Source organism: Triturus cristatus, chromosome 11 (genome assembly GCF_964204655.1).
Source record: "Triturus cristatus chromosome 11, aTriCri1.1, whole genome shotgun sequence".
NCBI classification, from domain to species: domain Eukaryota; kingdom Metazoa; phylum Chordata; class Amphibia; order Caudata; family Salamandridae; genus Triturus; species Triturus cristatus.
The window spans coordinates 648,900,219-648,922,428 of record NC_140594.1 but is presented as its reverse complement, the minus strand read 5'-3'; the positions used below and the strand labels follow the sequence as shown (position 1 = coordinate 648,922,428).

The window sequence follows — 22,210 nt, the reverse complement described above, 5'->3', positions numbered from 1 at the left end:
ACCAATATTTCAGGGAGCACTTGGTGAGAAGATTTTTGGCCAGGGGGTATAAAGATTAAAAATCGGCGTCAAACCCCAGTTTCCCTTTATTCTTGGGTTTGGCGCTGATATTAAAAAGATAAAGAAAAGAGTTGCTAGGGGTATTATGGTATTGGCAATAGGGTCCTAGGTTTGACGCCGATTTTTAATCTTTATACCCCCTGGCCAAAAATCTTCTCACCAAGTGCTCCCTGAAATATTGGTCGAGCCCACCCTGACCTCTAGGCGTCGGCATGTCCCAATGATGAAGCATGACACCACTAGGGTGTGTGAGGGAAAATAATAACAAAAGGACTTGCCTCCTTCCCCACACCTAGGTGGTGTTACTTACTTTAAATAGGGCATACCAACACCTGAGCTGGCAGCAGAGTTTCCTTTTTTGGGGTTTATCCCGCACCAACAGGAAGTGCATAATATCCGCCGCCTTGCACACTTGGCAGAAAAGGCCCACTGGTACAACATCTGCGCTTGCCTTCTCTCGCTTAATTCGGTGAAGGCTTTTGACCGAGTCAGCTGGAGCTTTCCACGGGCGACCCTTGTTAAGATTGGACTGGGCCCTGGTATGATTTCCAAAATGATGGCGGCTCATACTTCACCCACTGCCACTATCCGTGTCAATAGACACTTCTCCCAACCGATCCACCTGGCAAGGGGCACTAGACAGGGCTGCCCGTTATCACCCTTACTTTTCGCACTGGCTGTTGAACCCCTCGCGATTCATATTCGCTAGGTGGAGGACATCAAGGGCATTTCCTTTGGTGGGCATGAGCATAAGGTAGCCCTCTTCGCAGATGACCTCTTGCTGGTCCTCACCTGCCCCGATTCTTCCCTCCCCACACTGGTTAACTGCATTTGAAGAAGTCTCTGGCTTCAAATTCAATATGACTAAATCACAGGCCCTCAACCTAACACTTCTTAAAGCTGATCTCCCCCATTTAATGGCCTTCACCCCTTTCCATTAGACTCCAAAATGCATAAAATATTTGGGACTAAACCTTTCCCCGAACCTAACCTCATGGGCGAGTGCAAACTGGCCAGAATATCAGCACTCAGTCCTAGAAGATCTTTGCCGATGGAAGTAGCTAGGGATCTCCTGGCTGGGCTGACTCAACGCGGTCAAAATGTCTATCTTGCCCAAAATACTCGACCAGTTCCAGATGCTCCCTACCCCTATCCTCCAGGATGGCATCCTTAATCTTAAACGAGATAGCCACAACTTTGCCCACTGGCATGCACATACTACTGAGGGTATCTCTCAAAAGCAGTGCAACCAGCTTTGCCAAGATATCCCCAAACTGTATAGAATCACATCCCAACGTGAGACAGCCTATAAACTGATGACGCAGTGGTATTCTATTGTGCACCAACTACCCAACAGCTTCTCTGCTATGCTGGAGGTGCAGGTTGGCGACTCCCTGACTCACTCAATACAGTAAATCCTAGGCATTCACTAAAAGCCATTGTACGCCGACTGGCGGCTTATAGCTCATATGCTGGGGGTGGCCATACAGATAACAGCCCTCCACTGGAAGAAAGCCTCTGCCTCGTCGATAGCCCATTGGTTCCAACGCCTCTGGCACGTACTGGCCATGGAACTGCTATCATAGGTTGTCCCACTATGTCAAGAAATTTACATGCACATGGCAGGCTCTGATAATTTACTTCACCCGCTTGGAACACTTGTGCTTTACTCCTCCTAGGCTCAAAGCCCTCAACCTGTTTGACTAAACACCTTCATCGAAGAGATGACCACTCACATGTAAGACAACTACGCCCCCCACCCGACCTGCACCATCCCAGTCACATCCTGATCTTTCCCAACACCCTAAACTGGGCAGCATGTGCACACTGACCTCCCTGACAAGAGATGATCACACATATATTTAACAACAGCCCTTCCTCCATTTAAGTTTATGTTCCGGTCTCATCTTCCTCTCAGAAACGGGCATTGCAACTTTCCTCTTCCGTGCTGAATTCAGCTACCAAGATTCCATATAAACACGGGCCTAATGTGACCTTCTTGAGGGGCTGGTATTGTACAGTTGAGATAATGCATGTTTGCTTTAATGTCTTGCTGATTTTTGCACTTTTGCATAATCCTGAATCACTGCTATGGTCGGATGCATATGCCTGTGACAGCTTTGTTCTTCATGTCTCCATGTCTGTTTGTTTTCAAAAAGCCAATAAACAGATTTTTTTTTTTAAAGTCGTATATGGAAATGCAAGACCGAGGAGGGCAATTAATAAATTATAGGCATATACAGAATCCGGTGGACGGATCTCCCTAAAGGGACTTACTATGTCGCCAATCACGTATCACAACACTCCGCCATGGGTTACAATCGAAGATAGCAAATTAGATAGCAAACAAAACCTAGACTTACTCTACAAACACTGGGCACCCTAAGTCCAAGAATGATAACCTGATGGTTAACTGTATGTTGCAGATGTGACAAATGACGCACAAATCTCGAAACATTAACCCATAGGCACATGCATCGCCCCCTTTAAGGCACAATGCAGGGTGGCTAGAATGCCTGTAAAAAGTGAAACATGGAAGTCAATTGAAATTCTCCATGTAGGAAGGTGGAGTATTATGTGGTGATGCTGGTTAGGCTTCACCATGCAATACTCTCACAAAACCCCAAAGATGGTTGTTGGATTCCTAATAATAAATCCTTAGCTCAGTCCTGGTAATGTGGCAAAGAGCAGTCAAGCTTGACTAAAGGAACATGTGTTAAGTATTTCAGTGTACCAAAATGGACGATAAATAATTGACACAACTCGAGAGAAATCTGAAACCAATGTATAAACATATGTATTTTTATCTAAATTTAAATACCATAAAGAACTGAATAGCATACCAATAACCAGAGTTATGGTTTTGAGAAACAATATAAAATCAGTGCAAAAATAATACAGTGATACTTTATCATTGCCGTAAATGGGGAAAAACACTGGTGACAATCACTCGCTTGCAGGCTGAGTTGCGTGGAACCCTTGCAGAGTAAAGGTAATGTGGGTCCTAGTTCAATTTTACCTGACCTGTGGAGCCCAGTGCAGAGTTGTGCTGGCTGTCCCTGGTGTTGAGTGGAAGCGGCAGAAGAGCTGCTTCTATGGCATACACAGAGTTGTGGGGAACAAGATGCAAACATGGGGTGGTTGCCGACGTTGGTCGAAGGTCGGATGGAGTTCCCTCTAGGTGCAGCAGAGTGCAGGGGCCTTGGCAACGGTAATCCTTGGGAAAAGGTACTTTGACATCCAGTGGTCTCAGGGAACACGGTAGCTGCCTGTAACTTCACATTGTATTCTTTGTACATAACGTAATGTGAAGGTGGCAGTAAATGTATCAGATGTTTCGCTATTCTATATAATTTTCTGATTGAAACATCCTACAAATTGCCTGAACGTCTTTTCACAATTTGTTCTTATGATATGTAAGTCCCAGGATACAGGCTTGTATCCCACTGAGATCATACTTACATTTTTTTGATTCATTGTTAATCATCTCAACTTATTAAAGGTGCCTTTGTCCGGCTGGACACTGGCTGAAATATAGAACCAATTTTGGCTATATTTATTGCTTCACTTATTCCTTTTGTTGTCAGGGACCATTGTTTCCTGTAATATGTAACTTCATGGAAAGCAGGACTACAGTTCCACAGTGCACTAAACCATCTGGATCTGGGCGATTCCCCAAACGGCCGCTGGACAGTGATTTTTTGGATCCAGAGCATTGTTTTACCTGTAGTTTGCAGGGGACTAGTGCCACTAGTCCAAGGGAGTCTGAAGCTGCTTCAGGCTCTCACAGGGGCCCCTCTGTCTTGGGGAACAGAGAGTTAGCCTAGGATGAGTCTCGAACAGACAGTTCCAGGAGGGTCGCTACAGGTGCAGAGTATCCCTCTTTTGTTTTGTGCAAGTCCTGTTGTTGCAGAAACTGGTCTCTTTGTCCTCTTCGATGCAGGTTGTTTGGAACGGAGGTTCTGGTGTCAGGGGTAGCCCTTAAATCCTAGATTTAGGGGTGTTAGGGGTGTAGGTGCAAGTGGCCAATGGGCTACTTGCCCCAGCGGCTAATCTGCCCATGAGGTGACCACATACAAGCTGTGGGTCACTTTTTTCTACCCAGAACCCACTATTTCTATCATTTAAAACAATGACAGAAGTCTTCCTTAGCTGTACAGACCAAGCAGCCCACCCTAGAGGTGTGGCTAGCCTTTTTAGCAGTGTACACCTCCTGCATACCTAATTTCCCACCTGCCCGGGTGCAAATGTGCCTTGGGCAGGGGGAGGGCTGTTCCCTCCTTTGGGTGTCAGACGTGATGCAAATCAGAGGCGGTTTAGCCTTTGAAGCTCACTGACTTGATGTGCCACTTCACTAGAGGAAGTGTGACCTCCATCCTGCTCAGGCTTTGTTCCCGACTCCTGGGAGGGATCACACTGCCTGCAGGAGTTCAGAATCCTGTTTTGGCAGCAGCCAAAGCAGAGGGAAGCTGGGGCAACCAGAGGGTGACCTCTAAGGTAGCCACCTGGCTACATGCCACATTGCCCTCAACAGGAGATTCATGTCAGAGGTGAGAAGGCACGTTGTTGAATACCAAACATGAAATATTTAGGCAGAACTATAATGGAGCTAACAACCACGAGTTTGCCAGGGCGCTAGCTCATGTTATCCTATGGACCGTCTATCACTTATAGTGCCCTTTAATGGTAAAGGCCACTATAGGGACATATAAGTTTGCACTTACATGCTCATACCTTTAATATAAGGCCCCCTGCCTCCTGAGCACAGGAGTCCTCCTTAAGAGTGACTGACATATATTAAATGCAATGCATTAACTGTACCACATATGGTGAGGGAAAAGTCAAACTAGAGCAGTTTACACTGTCCCAGCAGTCTGCAATGGCAGGCCTGCTGCCAGAAGTTTACTTGGGTCACTCGGGGTGGCACAAACAGTGCTGCAAGCCCTGGGGACTCCTTTTCCATCCATGCCCTGGGTACCACTGGTACCATTTTCTAGGAACTTATAAGGAGGGTAAAGTCATTGTCAATTGGGGATGCCAAATTACACATAATAGTTTCAGGGAGCGGGATGAATGGGAGAAGGTTCTTAAGGAGTATGCCTCCTTATTCCGCATGCAATTACAACGCAGTTGTTACAACAACCGCGTTGTAACAACGCATACCATTACCCTGCAAGTGGTAACAACAACTTGCGGAGGGGGGCGCTGGATGTTGGAGTAGTATAATATACTATTCCAACACCAGTCTGTGCGGACAGTAGGGAAGGTGTTGGATTTTAAATCCAACACCTTCTCCCCCTCTGCAATTGGTTGTTACGACTTGCGGGGTAATGGTATGCGCTGTTACAACGCGGTCGTTGTAACGACTGCATTGTAATTGCATGCGGTGTGACAGATTTGTTGTAAGGGCTATTTACCATTCTTAATCATCCTCAAGGTGTTAAATAAGGATGAGACCACCAAATTGGTTTAATTACCAAAACTCAGCCTGTCGTCAATCACGACTCCTAAGTTCTTGCCTTTTTACTGGAATTGGGAGTGGTCCCTCTCCAGTGTCCAACAGGATGGGGCCCAAAACTGGAGATTATTCCCAAAAACAATCAGCTCAGTCTTTTCCTGAGTTTAGCTTTAGACAATCATTGCTCATCCAGACACTGATTACACATATGCAAATTATGGTACTTACCACCGATGATGTTTACATTATTGAATGAGGACAATACACTTTGCGTGTCGTCAGCATAGGAGGTAAGGGAGACTCCAAAGGTTTGTATGAGCGATCCTAGCTTTGTTATGTAAAGGTTGAACATAGGGCTAAGCGAGGACCCTTGTGGGACCCATATGGAAGAGAAAAAGGTTTAGAGGTGTAGGAGTCCAGGGCGACAGTTTGCTCTCTTCCTTCTAGGAACGAGCTCAGAAGGTCAAGAGTCTTCTTATTAATTCCTAAAGCCTCAAGACGGTCGGTCAAAACAGCATGCTCGACCGTATCAAAGGCAGCCAACAGGTCGAGGAGAATAAGGACTCCTATCCAGTGCCGCTCTTATTTCCTCAGTCGCCTTGATCAGAGCAGTCTCTGTGCTGTGTCCAGGTCTGAACCCAAACTGAGTTGGGTCCAGAAGATGGTTATCCTGGATGAATTGCATCAGTTGTTGATTCATCACTTTCTCTGCAATTTTTGCAGGAAGTGGTAGGCGGGAAATTGTGATGACAATTATATAATCTTCAGGGTTTAGGCAAGGGTTTTTTTGGGAGAGGAAGAATTGAGACCTTTTTGCAAAGTGATGGGAAATATCCATCCACAAACAGAGTTAAAGAGGATGGTTAAGTTAGGAGCTATGGGCCCTGGAATCAGTTTTATCACCGAAGGTGGACATGGGTCTGATGGAGACCCTGATTAGGTAGAGTGAATAAGCTTGATCACTTGGTCAGGTGTGACAGGGGAGAATTCAAGAAGAGTTGTTTGTTCAAGGTCATCCTGAGTATTTATTTTGTCATCAGTGGCAAGATTTATGTAGGTATCCTCCCTAGAGGTTAGATTTACGTGGTGGCGAACTTCAGATACATTTTGTCGACCCTGCTCCAAAAACAGTGGGCAAGCGAGTTGCAAAAATGTTGACTACGGCTTGCTCATTTGTTGCCAGGAAGTTCGGTGAGTTTAGTCTCACCTGGAAAAATTCCTTAGAGGAATTTTTAGCTGATTCAATCTGCTGCACACAGTAGGCCATTTTTTCCTTCATTGGTAGAAATGTATACTTGGTCATAGATTATTTATATATTTCTTTCTTGTGTGCACAGTAATGTGATCTCCTTTTTCCCTCTAGCCTTCTACAGTTTTGCTTCTCCTGTTGGAGTGCATCTGTCCATACATCACAATAGATAGTGCCAAAGCCCATCCATATGCGGACACAATATAGATTCACATGAGGAAGAAAGAAAGGTTGGGTTCTCATGACTTCCCTACTAGAATAGACTATAGTATAGGGCCCCACAGCCAATAGAGATGTATCTGGCTAAAACTGCCCATTGATGAAATAGCTACCAAAAAACCATGACACGTACTGAAACGAAGCCTTGTGAATGGGTTCAAATAGGTATCCCGTTAATTTAGAGAGAACCATGTTGAACTCTGAAGGAGAAGGTGTCCCTACAGGAAGAAAAAATATTAAAACATTCTCGAAAATGTTTAATTACTGGGATCTTACAGAGGTCCCTATCTGTATGCTGGCATTACTGCTGGATGGACCTTAACTAAAGAGACTTTCAGTGTAAGATGAGCTAGGTGCAGCAAATAAGGAAGGATCACTACTTCTTTGCATGTGATGTGGTTATGACGTAGCTTCTAGCACCACCACATAGGTAACACTTCTTCTACTTGAAAGAGTTAGAGACTCTTGCTGACATTCCATTTCACCCTTATTTTTTAACTCCCCCCACTCCTCTGTTCCCTTATCTTCCCCTCATTTTCCACCTTCTATTTTTCCTTCTCTCTGCTCTTACTGACCTATGACATTTTCCTTGCCCTTTCTGCGCAAGACCCAACTTTCACAAACCATGCCAAAACATCCACACACTAGAGGAACACAACTGGCACAGTAAATATGACACTTACACTGACTAGGTTCAGAGTAATCTTCCTCCTAGTACTTCAAGTCCCCTCCCCACAACACTTCACAACACATTGTAATCGAGTCACGGTTTTACCACTGAAGGAGTACTAAAGATTAGTAGAGAGTTCAATTATAGACTTTATTGTTATTAATTGTATATAAATTCTTTTTAACAAAATGGGAGCTTAGAGTCGCATTTCACAGCATCTTCTTCTTTCTTTTTAGGTCCTTTGGTCTGTTGGAGTTCCTATCCGCCAGCACCCTCGGTACAAACAGAAAAGCAGGTAAGTGTCCGCTTATGTGATTAAAAAAAATTAGGTTAGTATCGTGAAGTTTGTGCTACATTTATGCTGTTGTGCAGGGGAAGTGCATGTTAGGGAGTTTTGGGACAATAAACTAGAAGAAGTGTATAGCCTCTCCTTGCTCTTCCCCTTCTTTCTTTTCTGTATAGGGTTGCCTTTTCAGTTCTTTCCTTTCTGGGTTGTACCTCCTTTCCCACCCCCTTTTCCTTCTTGCCCATCTTTTACTAGGTTTGTGATTTCCCTAGCAAACGGGCACGCAGCTGACGAAACCACGCCCCTCCAGGGAAGTGGCTGGAGTTGTTTGTCCAGCGGCGGTGAGGAACCTCCGTTATGTTATGTTAGTTTATTTTTGTATAGCGCTAAATCACCAACAGGTCTCAAAACGCTTCTAGAGAGGGAAAAGCCAGGCCCGTAGGCTGTCGCGTCAATGGTAGCGGAGGGAAAGGATAGTTAAACAGTATTCAAGGCCTACTTAAGGAGGACAGTCTTGAGTTGCTTCCTCAAAGGGAGAAGTGCCGGTTCCATACGAAGGTAGTCCGGCAGCTGATTCCAAAGGTGTGGAAGGAGAACAGAGAAAGCTCTGCCCCCTTTGGATACAGTTTTGCAACGTGGGATAGACAGGCGGCGGGCCTGTGAGGATCTGTGTACGGCCTGGAACGTAGTTCTTGAGGCGGTCTTTAATATATATAGGGGCATTTCCATAGACTGCTTTATGGGCAATACAGAGGCCTTTAAATGTCGCTCTTTGTTTAATGGGGAGCCAGTGTAGCTTACATAGGAGAGGGGTGGCGTCAGCACTTCTGGGGAGCCTGAATATCATCCTGGCTGCGTCGTTCAACACCACTTGTAGTTTATGGTTAAGGTTTTGAGGGAGGCCGATGTAGAGGGCATTCCTGTAGTCCAGTCGGGAGACAATTTTGGTTGATACAATTACCTGAAGAGATGTTGTTGAGAGGATAGGGACAAGCTTCCGTAGCTATCTCAAGAGCCTTATACAGGTTCCGACCACTGTGGTGACTTGGTTGGCCATGGATAGTTGGGAGTCTATTTTAATGCCCAAGCTTTTCACGACTGGTGCAGGTGTGGGGGTGTTGCCTAGGTCTTGGGGCCAGAAGAGATCGTTCCAAGGGTTGTTTTTTGTTGGGATCACCAGGATTTCAGTTTTATCTGGGTTGATCTTTAGTGACTTTGAGGTCATCCAATTCACTATAAATTTTAGGATGTTTTGCGCCAGCTCCTGGGAGTAGGTAGAGTTGTCAATCTTGAGAATGAGTTGAGTGTCATCCACGTAGTTGAAGATATGGCAGTCCATGCGGGCTAGGGCTGCTACCAGGGGCTGTAGGTATATATTAAAGAGGAGCGGGGATAGTGCAGAGCCCTGGGGAACTCCTTAGTTGAGAAAGCCCCTATCCGATACCTGCTCTCCCAGCTGCGTCCTCTGTGACCTACCTGACAGGAACGATTCTAGCCATTTGTGTGCTCCTCCACCTATGCCCAAGTTCGAGAAACGGGTCGAATGCCGCTGATAGGTCTAATAAAATCAGGGCACTCAGAATTTTGTTGTCGGCCATGGTTCTGAGGTCGTCGAGTACAGACAGCATCACCAACTCCGTGCTGTGGTGGGCTCGGAAACCCACCTGTTGTGCTCGGAGTAGCTGGTTGTCCTCCAAGAAGGTCGAGAGTGTTTTCAGAACGTGTTGTTCTATGACCTTTGCTAAAAATGGTAGTCATCAGCTCCTGGTTTTTTTTTAGCAGGGGGGTTACTCTGGCCTCTTTCAAAATGGATGGTAGATAGCCCGTCTCCAGGGAGTGGTTTAATACCTTGAGAATCTGACTTTCCATCCCTGGGAGGGCCATTCGAAAGATCCTTGGGGGGGCAGGGGTCTGCAGGTGAGCCTGATTTGGTGCGGTTCATTAGTGAGGTTAGGGTGGCTGAGACCAGGTAAGGGAAGTTGGTGAGCTGCTTTCGGGGCTGGGAGAGGGCCTGATGCTGCACTGGAGGGCTCTGAATGATAGGGGTGTTGTCAATCTCTGAGATGATGTCCTTAATTTTTTGAAAGAAGAAGGACTGGAATGCGTTGCAGTCTATGCTCGCAGCTGCCGATTTAGGTTCAGTTTTGTGGCGAAGTTCTTTTAGTATTCGGAACGTTTCTTTTTGTTTATTTGCCGCCTCTGTGATTCTTGCCTCATAATATTCGGCTTTCCCGTTTAGGATGGCTTTTTTATAGGAGGTAAGTGGGGTTTTATATATTGCTAGTTTAGCCGTGTCATAGTTTTTTCGCCACTGTCTCTCCGCTAGGCGGAGGCTTTGCTTCTTTTCTCTCAGATTCTCATTAAACCAGGGGGCTCCCTTTCCCTTGGCTATGATTTTGTCCCTTCGCTCTGGTGCTACTTGATCTAAGGCTTTACACAGAGTGTTCGAGAGTGCTTTGTACTCTTGGTCGGGGTTTCCTTGTTTATGTTTGAGTTTTGGGGTTGAGAGCCTAGTTAGAGTGTGCACTAGTTTCACTGGCTCGATTTTATTCTAGCATCTGTTTCCTCCACTCTGGGGGAGGTTATGGCAGTGGGTTTCCTGTCGGGACCCAACAGCTAACTAGCGAGTGGTCTGACCAGGCGCAGGGGCTGATGTCCAATAGGCTTGCCCATGGTTGCGAGGTCAAAATGAGGTCTAGGGTGTGACCTTTGAGCTGTGTAGGGCCATTGACCAATTGATGAAGCTTCCATGTTTACAGCAAGGAATACCTAAAATTGTGTCTCCGCAGTTTCTCTGTTCCTTTGTGAGTGAACCGGGCTCAAGCTATATCGCTGCTCCTCTGTGGACGGTGTCCTTGTTCTCTCCCTCTGTTCGGCGTTCCGTCTTCTCGCGTCTCTCGCTCCCGTCTTCTCTCTCTTCCCGCAACTGGCATTGGTCAATACCTCCGTTTTGTTCCGGGTCATGCGTCTTAGCGTGACTCCTCCCATCTGCCTGACTTCCGGGCCAGGTGAGGAGGAACGGGCTGATGGACGTATGGGGCTGACTCAGTAGGTGACACACACTAACATATTATAGAGTACCAAGACATTAGTGCATACATCACAATAGGTAGTACCAAAGCCTATCCACATGCTGACACAATATATGATAACATCACAGCATACAGCTTAATTTTCCACTTGGAGAACACCAGCCACCAGGCTCACTAATACAACCACACCTTTTTGGTAACTTTGCCCTCATCACATCTCATGCTCATCACACTGCTAGACAAGAGTAATGCACACCTAAAATACAACATTTGCCATACACAACGTATGCCCAACCCACATGCTAGGACTACATCCCCCTCCTGACCTTGTCTAATCAACAGTACCGTCTTCATTCAAAACCAAACACTTTACACCAACAGCAGGAAGATTTCCAAGAGGCCAAAATGAAATTTAACTATCCAAAATAGAGCACAACCCCCAACAGACCACACCACTCAGTCCATTATACACGCAGTCACACGATAAGCACCCGACCAAAGCTCTCTGCACCATCCATCACCAAACCATATCCCACAAATCGCACTACTCCACACCTTATACTACACCACACAATACTGCACCACCCACAGTGCTTTACATTGCTAACCACATCATTACACATCTCCAGTGAGTTTATTTGTATGTATTATTTGCATTCCAGGGTTATTTGCACATTTTCCATTGTATAATTCACCTTGAAAAAAACACACCTGCTTTTTGTTTCTGCATTACTACTGTGAGGCTACTGTATCACGCAAGGTACTCTCACTTGTTGAGATAATAGGACTCTGAAAATAAATCTGATTGGGTGGACCAGGATGTTGCATTTTGGGTTCTTGTTATTTGGGGGGCCCTGGTGGGAGTATCCTAATCACACATTAACCTAGCAGCAACATCTGATGCACGCATCGTCCTCAGTAGTTTTAACACCAACAATCTGAGTTGACATAGCTGGGGATTGTTATATCCCTGTATAAAAGGCAGATGGGAGTAATCAAGAATAATTCAGTAATTTTCATCACATTGGAATTGCCACACCGGGGTGGACTAGTTTGGGGGTATTTTACTCCTCAGTTATATGTAGTCAAGGGTTGAGCAGTTAGAGTATCCTTGACATCTTACAAGAAAGTGGACCAGATAGCGTTATACCAAGATCGCGCCATTTTTGAGCACCTTGGCACCTCACATCTGGATGGTTTTAACAGAAGTATCGGATGCCAGAGTAAACTCAGCTGCCAATAAAACCCAGATCCTAGTGGACCTGTTGGGGAAAGGAGACTTACATGCTTCTCTGCCGCCTCAGAATCTTCTACCTGGATATACCTAGATATGGCCGAAGTATCTTAGTACTGACCTCGTAAAAGAAACAGTCATCGATTCCACCCACTCATCAACACTGCAAGGAAGAATGCATGAGTCTTCCGCCATGGTTGGTAGGAAATCCAAGCAGATTATAGCAACATAAAATAAAACACTGACAGTTGCAGGTCTAACTTAGGTAGAACACATCCAAGGTCCTCAAAACCACACCCAGAGGGTAACCTCTTTACACAGGTCACCTTTACCTACACACCTTTCTAACCACAAATGCAGGCACCAGCTTGAAGCAACTGATGTAAACGGCTAAAATGTGACATCACTGGCAGGTGCATGCTATACAAATAGCAAACAACATGGCATAACTTATTGGAATTTGTGCTAAAGCAACTTTTTCCAAGTCATCTATAGCTCCCTTGATAATCCCTACATTATTTTCAATGTTTTTAATACTCATAGGCTGCATGCTGCACACACACAAATCCCTCTTAAAACTCACATATCTTTTTGGTGAAACTCCATGATTTTCTCTAGCACAGTCTCCTGATGAGGTAGGTAGTGGTTTTTTCTAAGGTGTTCTCGGTCTCCCAGCTCGTCATAATCACCAATCTCAGCTATGACAAGGAAGATAAAGGAAGTTAATTACTTAAGTCAGTCAGAAAGAACAACTGTGAAATGAGCAACCAAACGTAGCTTTTAAAACTTGCACGTTACAGAACTGAACAATACTATATTCATATGGTACGTTTTTTTTGGGGGGGGGGGTAACTAAAGAGCCACCAAGTGCTTAAAGAGTTTTATCCTGGCAACATGTATTGTGTAACCTAGTGATGGTCTTAGTCTTCTAGTATTCTAGAAGCTTGGCCACAGAGCTGGGTCAGTTGCTGCCAGGGAAAGAGTCTTCAGGTGTTGTTCCTGTAATCTTAATAAACCCTTCTATCAACTCGTACATGTGTTGCACTTCTTAAAAATGGCGACGAGGATGGGATGCTGAAAGCTGTGAAGGAAGGTGTGGTTGGAACTAAAAAAACAGAATTCCCTCTTTGTGCCGGATTTGTTAAGCCCACATCAAGTTTTGGTCTGACCAGTGTGTGCTACGTTCCGGAGATTCTCCAAGCAAGGTGTTTCTACAGATGTGTTAGTGCATTACGGAGAATTTAACACGACATGCGTGTTATGACCAGCCGGCTGAGCAGTATTGCGAAGAAATCAAAACAACATTGCCTGTTGATTAGTGGAGCAGAGATTGCGCTGGCAGAACTGTATGCGAACGCGTATAGTGTGGAAAATACTGGTGGTATGAAGTAACGTCGGAGTGAGTGACTGCCGTTGTGTTATACCATGCAGCAATTAGTGGAGAGCACTGGCGGCATCAAGTAAAGGCAGCGGTGAGACTTCTTATTATTTGTTTGCACACAAATTTGCCTGCACCAATGGCTCCTGCACAGCGGCTGTGTATATTCTTGAAAGGTGGCTGGAGCACGGCTGGCTAGAGCGTGGATCCATTGTTCCCTGAAGACATGGCAGCAGCGTGTGTGCAGTCCTCAGAACAGCAGGGAGCAGAGCATCTGTACATTGTCTCGTGCAGCGTCTCTGTGTTGTCGCGCATCTATGTCGCATGCACATTGATGACGTGTACACGCTAATCTTGGAATGCAAAAGGATTTCCAGTGCGGCTACGATAGAAGTATTTCTGAACAGCGCACCTCAGCGTACAAGGCACTGTTTGTGGTGGGGAGCATGGCAAGGTTGGGCACAGCAAGGTTTGCAATTTTCTTTTTTTTTTTAAACAAATTTTTATTGTCAAGTGGCACATATATTGCAGGGCCCTGTACCCCAGGGACAACCGCAGAATCAAAAGCAATTATCATTGACTGACATTTTACAAAATAGTATCAAGAAAAGATTAAGGGCAATACCAACAAAATGCAACTACCCCTCCCTCCCAACCCTCCCCCCGATCGCACCATACACCAACTCCAGTCGGAGCCGTTCCAATGTTAGAATAGGAAATACCCATCAGGGTTCCATCGTCCATTCCTCTCTCTGAAACCTCCCCTATGAACCCCATCCTACATACGCAGGTCCCTCTCTGATGGGACCGGATCCAGGAGCAATCCCCTATACTCTGCCCACCTTTTCCATATTTTAAAGTGTTTGAGGGGGCACCCCTGGCAATGAAAATGGGTTTCTCTAGGCCCATGCAGAAGTCCGGGCCATTCTTCCAGGCAGATAGTGAGGGGGGCCCAGGTGCCTTCCACACCCTTGCTATGTCTATTTTGGCTAATGAAAGACCCAACAGCAACAAGTGATGTTTGTAGACATTGCCGCCTATCCCCTCCATAACATGTAAGAGCGTTAGCTTCGGCGAGTGGGGAAGATCCCAGCCCAGCACCTCTGAGAGGCAATTGAAAACCCCCCTCCAGAAACGATCTAAAGAGAGACACTGCCAAACCGTATGTAGCAACGTACCCTCTTCTCGCTCACATAGAAGACACACAGGGGAGGCAATCAACCCCGCCCTACACAGACACATACGTGTATAATAAATCCTATGCAGGAACTTAAATTGGACCAGGCGCAGGCACACCACTATGGCCGCTCCTCGCTGGGCAGCCAGAGTCTCCACCCAATCCGCCTCCTCTAAGGGGCCTAGATCTCCCTCCCAAATCTCCCGGAGTTTTTGGAGCTTGGAAGAGCAGTGAATAACCAGGGTTTGATATATTCTCAAGATCTTACGATGCGGTAGTTCGCCCATAAACAAGGTTTGCAATTTTAACTTGTTCTGTGATAAGAAACCTAATCCAGGATAACAGTGGTAACTGGTGACAACGGTGACAACTTTGGTTATTTTAATTTAGTGTTTTAACAACCCTCATATACTGTGTGGTGATATGGTGACAACGGTGACAAAGTGACAACGGTGACAACATTGATTATTGTAATTTATTGTTTTAATAACCTTAATATACTGTGTGATGATCACGTGCAGCATTTGACTACGGTGACAACTTCATTTATTTTAACAAGTTATTTTAAACCATTATATACTGTACAGTGTGTTATTCTTACTCTACAAAACTACTATTCGTGTCAAGGCACCAGTGAGCTGTTTCATTTAGGCAGTAGCAATGTTGGTGGATTTTTTTCTTCTTCACCTAAAGATGGATCCACCTAATTCTAACAAAATCCAGGTGATCCCATTATGCCTTGGGAAGATTGGAAGGAGTCTTTTGAGACTTACCTCGAAGTAATAGGTGGAGAAGATTTCGTAGATTTCCGCAAGGTTGCCTTGTTAAAACAATCTAGGAATTGAGGGCAGGAAAGTCCATAAAACTTTACCCATTCATTCCAGGGTCCCTATCAATCACAAAGGTGGGGAAGGTGATACAGTTGAAGATACACATGAGGATAGTTCAGATGAATATATGGCGGTAGTAAAAGCTTTGGAGGAAAACTTTGGTAAGAAGGTCATTACAGTTGTTAAAAGACACACATTTTACAATCCAGGGAATTTGTTGAACAATTCATTTCGGTTCTCAGAACATTTGCCTCAACATGTAAGTTTAAAGATTTACGGGCAGAAGTAATTAGGGACCAGTTTATCAATAGAACAAGCAGCATTCAAATCTAAGAAGGGCTGTTAGAATTGAAAGATCCATCGTTACAAAAAACCATACAGATAGCTAGGCGCATAGAAAACACTTCCAGGTATATTAAAGAGTTAAAATCTGACCAAATTTCAGACAAAGGTGCGAAGAATGAGACTGCCAAGGTTTGTGTGGTGGGAAAAAATAGTGTTAAGAAAAATTACAAGAGTATTTAAAATTATTCAAAGCACAATCGTATTTGTTTTAGATGTGACAGCACAAGGAATACTGCTGATTTTGACAGTTGCGTAGAATTCAAGGAGAAGTGTTATAAATGCGAAAAAGTGGGTCACTTTGCACGTATGTGTAAAGCTGGTTCGTCAAACAATTGGAAAACTTCAGTTCATGCCATAACGGAACACAGTGATGAAGGCTCATCTGAAGATGTTGAAATATTGGTTGTGGGAGTAGATACCATTAATGAAGTTCACGAAGGTTATAATCAACCAAAATGTACATTAGATATTAATGGCATTAAGATTTGGGCTGAATCATGTTCTCCTTATACTATTATTGATAAAGACATGTGGGAGAAAGTTGGCAAGTGCAAGTTAGATCAACCTGAAGTTCAACCTGTCGGCTATTGTGGAGTTAAATTTCCACTATTAGGATTCTTTAAATGTAAATTATCGCATAACAATAAAGATGTAATGTGCAAGGTATATGTGGTGGAGAAGGGCAGATCTTTGTTGGGGTGGTGTGAACAAAAAATGCTAGGCATTGTGTTAGACCCTAATCATCCCCAACAAGTGCTGGTGACTGAAGATGCTGAGAAAACCAGATGGTGTGTCAAATATCCTAGATTGTTCAGTAAGGTTATTTGACTAAATTTGAACACCGCATTGTTTTAAAACCCAATAATGTTCCATGCGTACATAAAGCTAGGAATGTTCCATTTGCACTTAGCGAGCAATGAGGAAGGAGTTGCAAAGACTTTGTGATGCGCAAGTCATGAACCGATTGAGTCATTGGAATGGCTTAGCCCCATTGTTTGGCGCGCAAATCGGATGGAAATTGGCGCATGTGCATTGACTTAAGAGATCTTAATCGTAATATTTTAGTCGACCATTACCCACTGCCACATATTAATAAAATGGTATCTGTTACTTATGCCAAATATTTTTCTTTCATTGATCTGTCAAGTGAATACCATCAAATCCGGTTACACCCTGCATCAAAACAGCTTACTTCTCTAATAACTCCTGAAGGTGCTTTCTGTTTTATACAAATGTCTTTCGGCTTAGCATCCGCCTCTGCTGTTTTCCAAAGGGTGATGTGTAAGATCTTGAAGGGTATGTTTAATGTCTTGGTGTTTCAAGATAATGTGCTGGTGTAGGGTTCAAACCGGGATGAGCACAATATGTTCTTAGGTGAAACCTTGTGTAGATTGTAGCATGCTGGTCTAACTGTGGTAGTACACAAATGCAAATTTGGTGTGGAACAGACAGACTACCTAGACCATACATTGTCTAAAGCAGGTGTAAAACCTGAAAAGAAATTGTTAGATGCCATTGCTAATGCAACAGAGCTCTACTACAGAAACTCCAAACCATCCAGAACGCCGCAGCCAGACTCGTCCTCGGGATACCGCGTAACGAGCACATGACCCAACACCTACGAGGCCTCCACTGGCTCCCCGTCGAGAAGAGGGTCATCTTCAAACTCCTCACCCACGCCTACAAATCCCTCAACAACATCGGACCCAAATACCTCAACGAGAGAGTATCCTTCCACATACCCAGGAGGATCCTCCACTCCACCGACCTCTTGCCCTGGCAGAGGTCCCCCACATCCGCAGAAACAGAACCGGCGGGAGAGCTTTCTCCTACATCGCAGCCAAGACCTGGAACAAGCTCCCTGTGAACATCAGATGCTCCCCGATCCTGCACACGTTCAGGAAGGACCTCAAGACCCGGCTCTTTGAATGATCTGGAGCCATTCTCCCCACCCCCCGTACCTTAAGATCCTCACGGGTGCGTAGCGTGCTATATAAACCCCTGAATGATTGACTGATTGAATGCACCATCTCCCCGAGACAAGGAGCAATTGCGATCTTTTCTGGGACTGGCGGAATTCTATTCCAAATTTGTCCAACATTTTGCTGACAAGGTGCACAGTTTAAGAGTTTTAATGACGAAAGGAAACACATTTGTTTGGTCTGATGAGTGTCAAATAGCTTTTGAGGAATTCAGAAAGCTAATTGTGAAAGCAGTTGCACTGAAACCCTTCAATCCATGTGATCAAACCATCATAGTAGTAGATGCTAGTGCATAGGGAGTAAGGGCAGTTTTAATGCAAAAACATCTGGATCATGAACACGTGGTAGCATTTGCTTCTCGCACATTGAAGGGTTCTGAACCTACTTACTCCTTGATAGAGAAGGAAACCCTAGTGTGTTGGTGGGGTGTTGACCACTTTAAAACCTATGTCTGGGGTACTCATTTTGAGGTCAGATCAGATCATAGACCTCTCATAGATTTGTTCACCACTAAGGGGGCTGGAAAAGCTACTCCCAGGATCGCTAAGTGGTTGTATAGGGTGCAAGGATTTGACTTTACTCTGAATTATGTGCCAGGCATCCGCACCATTAATGCTGACTGTTTGTCACGGTTGCCATTACAATGTGTGGATGATGAAGATGAAACTAATGATGAATGTGTAGTGGCCAATGTATCGGAGGCGTGCAAAGGAGCCATATCTGTGGATGAATGGAATTCAGCAGTAAGCGAAGACACCATTATGATGGATTTATTGAATGAATTACCTTGTCCCTCTCAGTCTAATATGATTTTGAAAAAGAAATTCGGCTAATTCTGGACTGTGTGGTCAGAGCTTTCCGTTGAGGATGGGGTGTTGCGCGGGGGTGACCGGTTGGTCGTACCTGAAGGTTTGCGACCCAGGTTACTTAGGCTATTACTTGACGGGCATAATAGAATGTCAGGAATGAAGAGGAGAGCGAGAGTGACCTTTTGGTGGCCTGGAATGGACAAACAGGTTGAGGGATGTGTACATGGATGCATTGATTGTATGTGCAGTGACAAGTCTCATCACACTGAGGAATCTACCATTGCTCCTACTGAGTTTCCCAGCAGAAAATGGGAGAGAGTAGCCATGGATATTTGCGGTACTTTTTCTGCTAAAGGCATATCCAACAAGTTTACTATCGTCATGATAGATTATTACTCTAAGTGGCCCGAAGTAGCGTTTTCTGGGGAAGTCAAAGAGCCAATGTTGAGTTTTGTGATAATAATTTTTGCAGGGAAGGGTGTCCCAACACTTTGGTGACTGACAATGGCCCCCAGTTTATGGCGGAAGACTGTAAAATGTATTTGTCTAAGATGGGTGTAGTGCACCATACTACTGCAGCTTACAACCCTAGGGAGAATGGCCTTGTTGAGAGGTTCAACCGAGTTTTGAAGAAGTGCCTGCAGTTGAATGCCATAGTGGTAGTGATTGCAAGGAGGCTGTAAAAGAAATGCTTTGGAGTTACCACACAACTCCGCATTCTGTCACTTTGGAGACTCCGTTTATGCTTTTGAAGGGCAGGCTGCCAGGAACCAAAGTGTCTCCTGCATGGATGCTCGAGGGTCACACTTATAAAGTGAACAAGAAGAATTTGATGGACAAAATTCAAAAACATCAAGTTAAATATGTAAGCAGACACAACGACAAAATAAAAAAAGAGTAGGAGAGTAGCTGCGATTGGTGATTGGGTCAGGACTAACAGTTTGGATACCCAGAAGATGTCAAAGTGGTCGGTGCCTAAGTGTGTAACCAGGGCAGTAGGCAACAATGTGTGGTTGTCTGATGAAAAAAAATTGAATATACGCAGGGCCACTTTGTGCAACACACTTGAAAGGGATGTGTGGATAAAGAAATTGAGTGATAATTTAAGAAAAGGAGTGGCTGGTAGTAGTGGTAAGTCTGTTGTGGATGACTTGGAACCCCGAGTTAGGAGGAAACCTGTATGGCTTAATGATTATGTGTGTGATTGATTTGTGCACATTTACATTGTAGCTTTTGCATTCTGACAATGTATTTAATGAATTGTTGTTCAAATTTTATTTTTACATGCAAGCTTATTTCTTCTATTGATTACTGTATGTTGTTGTTTTATTTTGCATGATTGGATATTGTTTTCGTTCTGTTCATTTTGTTTTATTATTAGAAATGGAGAGGTGTTGTATCCTGGCAACATGTATTGTGTAACCTAGTGATGGTCTTAGTCTTCTAGTGTTCTAGAAGCTTGGCCACAGAGCTGGGTCGGTGGCTGCCAGGGGAAGAGTCTTCGGGGGTTGTTCCTGTAACCTTAATAAACCCTTGTATCAACTAATACGTGTGTCACCCTTGTTAAAACAAAGATCACAAAATCGTTGTGGGAAAGAAAATCAAAGCTTATGCACACCATGGACTGGTTACTAAAATCTGTCAGTTTTTGAGTGCTAAAGATTCCATGCATAAGCAAAGTAAAAGTTGGCATGTAAAACATATCATCAAGTGGGCGACGTGTACCGAATACAGCGATGGGTATCTTCTCATGGGAAACCGGTCCGGAGCAGCTCCATTTTCCCGCAAACGATCTGCAGCTGAATCTAATGTCTGGCCCAGTGTGTGATGGAGAAAGTGTTACAACTTAGGCTCTGGAACTCATGTCTCTGGACCTCATTCGGGGCACCCTTCAACTCCTGAAGAATGCAGCTGGCCATAGAGGGGACAGCATCTGAGTGTTGCTCCCCTGCTGCAAGGGTAGACAAGCCCAATGGTCAGTTTATGGCCTCAAAGTGTCAGAAGAGGAGTGGGCCAGGAGGACTCATAAGGGGTCACCTCCCAGGGCAGGTTCTCAAACTTGCAGCAGAGTTTATCCACAGAAAGTGTCCCTGTCATTTATTATGTTGCATGCAGTTTATTGTTGTAATTTCAGGGTCCACACATTCTCAAAGGGCTAGGGGTAGCAACGCTATGTTCATGTAAGATGGTGTTATTCAAAACTGAACAGTTCTGAGTGAAGTCCACCCTCCGTGATGTAGGACAGGGGAAGAACAGAGTGGCAGAAAGAAGACTGGACTTCTATGAGCTAGGATACTCCGTCAGGAGTTCAACTGTAAGAGCTGGAGCCCTGGGGTAGCGTCTGCTGGCAGATCTGGTGCGGCTTGGAAAGGAGATGGTTGCCATAAGTCTTCTTCATCACCACTGCCATGGCTGAAACAGGTGTAAAGGAGGGGTACCTCCCCAGAACCACTCTTCGACTCAGAAAGCCGGCTAGACACTCTGAGAAGCCTTCATATCTGTTTTGTTGCAAGTGTTGATTCTAGTATCAGGTTTATGTAGACGAGATACGTCAACTGAATTTTCATTTTTTCTTAGTTTGCCCCATGTTGCCCTACTCCACTCTTGTACTAAACATTCAGGCTCAAGATGTGCGTTTTGCGTCGCCGAGGGCAGCCCAGTGCACAAGGTTAATCGTGCCGCCATTTCACACAAGTGTGAGGCTAGGCACACAGGAGATGGGAGGGAGGTTTGACTGACATGGGCAGCAGAGGCGTCAGCACACGTCTGGCGGTTCCCTGGTGTTCTTTCCCTTCCTAGCCTAGTACTCTCACCAACCCCGCAAAGTGCACTCCATTGAGCAGATGCTTAATATCGAGCTCCCCCGCCCCCTCAGATTTAAGGACTGTGAGTGCATACCTTGCTCGAGGAGTTAGGTGGAGCACAAGACAGGAACCAGGTCCCACAAGGCGCCGAAAGCGCTTCAGCATACAGGCTCCACAGACCTTTCAGGCTAGCCCTTCCACATTACCTATCGGCTGCCGGGCCCGGGTTTCAGTGATTCCAATTGGTTCAGCTATGGGCCAGCAAAACAGACACACCAACTATCATTTAACAAAAAATGTGCTCTAAAATACACCTTAATCTAATCGAACTTCATAGATCGAACGTGTGGCCTTTCAGTTAGCAAAAAGCCCAGCATGCTTCCTAAGCTGATCAGTCAAACAAAAACATTTTGCCTCTTAATTTCAATTGATTACTTTACCCTATTTTACATACTAATTAACACTGGATTTTCCCACATTTTGTTTTTGTTCGGATGCAAGGAAAAACGATCTGTCTTTGGAAAACAGAAGGGTCCTTATAGATTTACAGGGCTATGCCGTGTCCAAAAAGTGCATATCAAAAAGTGCATAACAGGAACTCCAATCCATTTATAAATACAAAGTTGACTTCTTTGGAAACTGTCTAATACCTGGTACTTTTTTTTTGTTTATTTTCC

At 44.8% G+C, this 22,210-nt stretch overlaps 1 protein-coding gene across 4 annotated transcripts in view; it reads right to left on the bottom strand.

The window, feature by feature from the left end:
- Positions 1 to 22,210, bottom strand: part of FARP2 (FERM, ARH/RhoGEF and pleckstrin domain protein 2) — a 1,344,877-nt gene that overhangs the window by 841,165 nt on the left and 481,502 nt on the right. For all 4 annotated transcript variants that reach the window (XR_014970597.1, XM_085634160.1, XM_085634162.1 and 1 more), the window contains exon 7: positions 12,792 to 12,906. Coding sequence is in view for 3 of the 4 variants with exons in the window: in XM_085634160.1 (XP_085490286.1) it covers positions 12,792 to 12,906 (115 nt within the window). In the remaining variant the exon portion in view is untranslated. The remainder of the gene's footprint in view (positions 1 to 12,791; positions 12,907 to 22,210) is intronic.